Source organism: Plasmodium fragile, assembly GCF_000956335.1.
Source record: "Plasmodium fragile strain nilgiri unplaced genomic scaffold supercont1.145, whole genome shotgun sequence".
In the NCBI taxonomy this organism is placed as follows: Eukaryota; Apicomplexa; class Aconoidasida; order Haemosporida; family Plasmodiidae; genus Plasmodium; species Plasmodium fragile.
In genome coordinates, this window is record NW_012192725.1 from 1007 (window position 1) to 6562 (window position 5556).

The 5556-nt window shown below is 49.9% G+C and overlaps 2 protein-coding genes across 2 annotated transcripts in view; both read left to right on the forward strand.

The window, feature by feature from the left end:
- Positions 1–132, forward strand: part of AK88_05501 (uncharacterized protein) — a gene marked incomplete at both ends in the record, with an annotated part of 1052 nt that extends 920 nt beyond the window's left edge. Inside the window, one exon of the mRNA XM_012483103.1 lies at positions 36–132. Within this exon, the coding sequence (XP_012338526.1) occupies positions 36–132 (97 nt within the window). The remainder of the gene's footprint in view (positions 1–35) is intronic.
- A 101-nt stretch (positions 133–233) lies between these two features.
- AK88_05502 (uncharacterized protein) lies at positions 234–4963 on the forward strand (the record flags this gene model as incomplete). The annotated part of the gene is made up of 5 exons (XM_012483104.1): positions 234–314; positions 562–1378; positions 1816–2262; positions 2805–3586; positions 3722–4963. The coding sequence occupies 5 exons, from the start codon at positions 234–236 to the stop codon at positions 4961–4963; spliced, it is 3369 nt and encodes a 1122-aa protein (XP_012338527.1).
- Positions 4964–5556: the final 593 nt, after the last annotated feature.

Consider the following 5556-nt stretch of genomic DNA (forward strand, 5'->3'; position numbering starts at 1 on the left):
TTTTTTTTTTTTTTTTCTCATCGCACGCTTTGTAGGATGTGTCATTACATTCAGATAGGGACAGTTCGGCCACGTGCGATGTGTCCGCAAGGATCTTACAAGGAAGACATATTCCATTCCCCAAGCATCTGAATAATATGTAATAAAATATTGTGCCCATATTATATTCAAGCCGTTATCTGAGAGATAATGATATCATTCGTTTCATTATATTGGTTTATGGTTGTGACAATATGTCGTATGCGACGTTAGGGGCTTTATTAGCAAATTATGTGAAGACACGAGGTCTAGTTGATAACAAGGAGATGTATAAGGTAATTTATTAAGATTCAGACCGCGCAGCGCAGTGTACTTATAACCGCCTCTATATATGATAGTATGTATACATGCCTGTATATATAATTGTACGCATCCGATCGTGCACTAATTCCCTATTAATAATACAATGGGACGATACCGTACGCGCAGTACGCACCAAGGCATGGGCACATGCGAATATGGACGAGAGAGGTGCAGTGGCCACTTATGCACACACATATATGTTCCTTATGCACAATGCAGAAAAGCTTATGGAACGATATAACAGCGCTACTCGACGAATTTGCGGCATATATGGACGATGAGCACCTAGACAGCTATGCAGCTAATTGTTCAAACAGGGGTTACACGCGTGAGGGTGGGGGATCAACCTTCTTCATAGCTAACGTGGGCGACAGAATTATGTGCACACTCATGACAGGAGCATTATATTTCCTGAATGGGTGGGGTACGCAGTCCGGCGGTTCGCACACTACCGACCCTAATAATGCAGCGTTGAAGGAATATATAAGATGCGCAATAGTAAATATATTTATGTACATATTGCTGGCATCTCCATGCAAAAGTACAATGGGAATAGATAATGCATGGTACACTGTGAAACAGATGGAGGAATCTATGGGTGGATTAATTAAGCAGGGAAAATGTGGACACGGAGTGTTTGAAAACATACAAACACAGGAATTCGACATGGCAAAAAAGATTCAGGCATGGTTAGAGAGCAACAAGAGCTTGACTGAAAAAATTGGAGGCCAGGGTATAGAAAGCATATGTACGAAAAGCTTAGGAGAACTTGACAGGGTAACACCGGGTACACATACCATGCATGACAACACAGAACTGAGGGAAAAGGAGAAAGAAGCTATACGTAAGTTAGGCCAACAACTGAAGACCATAGTTGAGGAGGTAAAGACAGCAGTAGCGCAATGCGCGCAGGAGAATGGCGCATGCATGGAGCCTATCGAAGCTGTCTCCCGTAGCGATCCGCAGGATGACGCAAGTAAGGCCAAAGTATCGAACTCTGTGGCCGGCGGAAAACCAGCACCAGACGTACCGGCAGGTAAGGAACGAAGGGAGAAAGCACGCATACGGCCGCATAGCATGCCAAAGGCTGGCACGTATGGATGCGCATGCCGCAACAACGCGCACGGCGGAACAGCAGCACAACAGCGAACACCATCCCCACTTCGTTGGCGTTGAGCGCCGGCGGCCCGCGTGTAGAAGAGTGTGCAGCGAACCACATGACGGCGACAAATAAAAGTGTACTGATAACATCTACGCCAGTCCACCGAGTACGCAGTCCACCTCACTGTGCGCTGGATTCCGCCTGACCCAGTTCACCGAGTCTTACCCCGACCCACTGCATCGATCCATGCAGCCGACCTACCCTGCCGCTACCGGGCCACACCGTCCCGGCCCCTTCTTTCTGTACCACTTGTGTCCCTTTTTTTTTTTTTATCATCTTTTCGACCATGTTTCTTGCGTTCCGCATCTTAGGTAACCCAAGTGCAGGATCAGGAGTGACAGACTCCGGAGGCGCGAGGTCACTGTCCCAACCACAAGCACCGGCATCTCCAGTATTACCAGCACCTGCAGCAGGCGCCAAGGCAAAAGGAGCACCCGGCCAAGGACCAGGCCCAGCACCTGCAGGACCAGCACCTGGACAACAACCCCCACCTCCACAACCACCGCAGTCAAAGGACCCTGCAGGAAAGGACGAGCGCACACCTAACAACCACAAAGAAACTGAAACAGGTGAGTATACTTGCCCGGACGATAAGCCCAAGAATCCGCACGCCGCTATAGAGTCACATGTAGGTTCACGTGTGAGCATTACCAAAGGCCACTATACCCCTGAAGGTCAAGCGTCATGTGAAAAGATTAAGGAACTTTTGCGCACTCAGACCAGTCCGGCAACTAATTCTAACCCTACGCACAAAAAGAGTAATGGGAGCAAAGATTTCGCATCATCTCGCACTCATGCTTGACGAGCGCCCACAAAAGTGTTCACCAGAGTTTACATAGAGGGGACATGTGCGGGAGTGTGAAAAAGACGGAGCACCACAACAACACAGACACAAAAACAAATTTTCAGGAGAGAGACGGGAGAGACAACACGGAGCGAGAGAAACCAAACGTCGCATGAGAATGAGGGGCGGACTCAGTGTCAGCGTGCGCGGGCCATGAGCGACGGGTCGGCCGCTGGATGTAGACGTCGACGCAGACATCGACACACACACACTGTGTGTGTGTGTTGTGTGTGGGTGGGAGAGAGAGAGTCTGGTCCCGGGGTGGCACCTGCCACCCCCCGTCCGTCTCATGCCTCGCCGTCCCCACGTCACCAATGGTGCCGACCGCGTAGTCAACCATCCAGCGACGGTGATGTCGTGAAACGACGGACCGCGATCAGCCGACCATGGCCACCCGTAACCATCCGGACCGCAGTTCCTCTACGTTCACGTTCATTGTTCTTTCTTCATACTCAGGTGAGAAGAAAGCGGCTGATGCAACAACAAGGCAAAAACCCCAAGACGCATCACAAACACCACAGGGTGCACCTGAACCATCATCAGCGGGGACAGTAGCGACAACACCAGTGGTCGACAAATCGCCGGAAACCGCTGACCCTGGTGCAACAAACACAGCACTGGACTCTGGAAAGGCCACCTCCACCGAATCTCAGAGTCCCCCCGGTGAGTCCGGTGAAGCAGGTCCCAGCGGTGCAGTTGGTGACCAAGGTGCAAAATCTGATGACCGTAACAATGCCGTCGTCGATGGCGGCAATGATGACACCCCTCCTCTCAATCCATCCAAACCCAAACCGCAAGCCGGAAACCCGCAGCAGAACTTACAGCCGACGCCAGCTGTACCCCCCATCTCGGACTGTACTGGTCTCCGCTTATTCGACACTGCTGATCCCCAGTGCAAGAATACGCAGACCTCTTCTTCCTCTGGTTCTGGACCTGACAGCTCCAATGCTTCGGCAGGTTCTCCCGAAGGCCAGTCTTCTAGTACACCCGAGGATGATTATCCTTTTGTCTTCGATAACATGTTACGCACAGATGCAGGTAGCCCTGGGGGAGGATTTGTACCACTTAAGCCAGGAATTGAACTGCCCGATCGAACAAATGAACACCCAGGTCAAAATCCGGACGGCAGTGGCCCCCATGCACCCGACTTAACAGACACCGTCCTTGCCGCCACTACTCCCGTACTCTTCTTCCTGTCCGCCGTCACCGTGGCCCTTCTTGGTTATTCCCTTTGGAAGGTAAGTATATACGCGACACCGTATATGCGTATCCGTCATATGTACCATACACAAATGTGTTCCAAACGGGGCTCTTAAGACCATGCCCACACAAATGCACTCTTCTACATCGTCCTCGTTCCTTTTTTTGTTTAGTACTTTGCGTACCTCGCTAAACGACGACGAACATATCGCACCGTTCGTGACGTCCCGTCACCGCCACTCGACGAAGAAATATTGGAGCATCTACAACGCGGCGAGCCCCCACCCGATTACGGGTACAAAATGGTTACGCAACCTGCGTCAACATCCGCACGACGACGACGTCATCCACGCGTGAATCACCGCACGATCATTGAACTACATCTAGAAGTGCTCCACGAATGTGACGAGGCCGAGTGGGAAAACGTCAAAGAGGACTATTGGAACATTGTCGTGGAGGAGTTTGCACATGACTTGGAGCCGGATCCAAACGAGTATAGTAGTACCTCGGATCCCCCTACCACAAACGAGGGTTTACCAGGAACCAATGTTCCATCCACTGAGTCCGACGGCATAGATCGATGTCCACCTAATGAACACGACCCCGATCCATGCAAGTGTATGGAAAACATACAGTTAGCCACGGACACTTGTGCTTCTAACGACGATAACCACGATCCATGGAATTGTATGGACACTATACAGTTAGCAACGGACCCTTCTGCACCTAACGAAGATGACCCCGATCCATGGAGTTGTATGGAAACCATACAGTTAGCAACGGACCCTTGTCGCCCTAACGAAGAGGACCGATGGAATTGTATGGAAACTATACAGTTCCATGCAGAACAGAATGCTCATTCCAACCCCGGAGACTCGACGTCGGACTGCATCCATTGGATTAACTGGATTGACCGCAACAAACATACGCTGCGCGCGTGCACGACGCAGCCGTGGTTTCTGCAATTGAAAGCGCATTGGAACCAATACGTGCGTGATCACATGGTGGCACACGGAACATCCGGTGAGCACAGGACAGCCGCAACCATGGACAGCAAGAAGCACGCATGGAGACAGTGGGTTGCCCAACTACATCGGCAACTGAGTACATACAAGGCAGAGCAGTGGTTTCAACATTTGTTGAATAATGTAGAGGACCAGACAGTAGCGCAAAAAGCCGAAGTACCTCGCGAGGAACAACACTTAGAAGTGGAAACAGTAATGGGAACAGAAGATGTTCTAAGAGTGACATATGTACCACGGTCGCAACCACTGCATCAGCCACCGCATATGACAAAACCGTTAACCGCTAACATATGGATACTGATCCTGGCATTAGTCATAGAACAGTGCGAGGTCGAATGTCGTTTGCACGATAGGGAGTTATATGTGGATGAACTATTGGAGCAACTGTGACCTTCGGATGACGGCGCATATGCATGCGACATAACGCATGCTAACGGTAGACCACTTTTACTTCATTATGTGATATACATAATACATTTCTTGTTTACATTATTCTATACCTTCTTTTTTTTTTTTCTGCTCTCTTCTACTTGTGCTTACATTTGCCTTGTTCTTTTTCTGTGTAGTCCACTTCTTTTAACATGACCATAGGAACAGGTGGGTACCGGTCAAATGCATACAAAATGTACATTTAAATGAATACTATGACGGGGTCGTATTCTCCTTTAGGGGAACTTAATTATTAAAAGCTGCGCACGTGCATTCTAAGGGTATAGTGTAGAACTAATATAGAATGCGCATACGCATTCGCGTATAAGCAGAGATTGTTTCTCCGCGCAAACGCGGCCGCGTAAACCGCATTGTAGCCGAGTGTACGAAAGGATGAGGATTGTCTCGACCAGCAAACGCGTCGACCACAGCGGCCGAGTGCCAGAAAGGAGCAGGATTGTCTCTCCGAGCAAACGCGGACGAGTGTAAGACGGATTAGACGAAGTAGCCGCGTGTAAGAAGGACGAGAGATTGTCTCTCCGAGCAAACGTGGC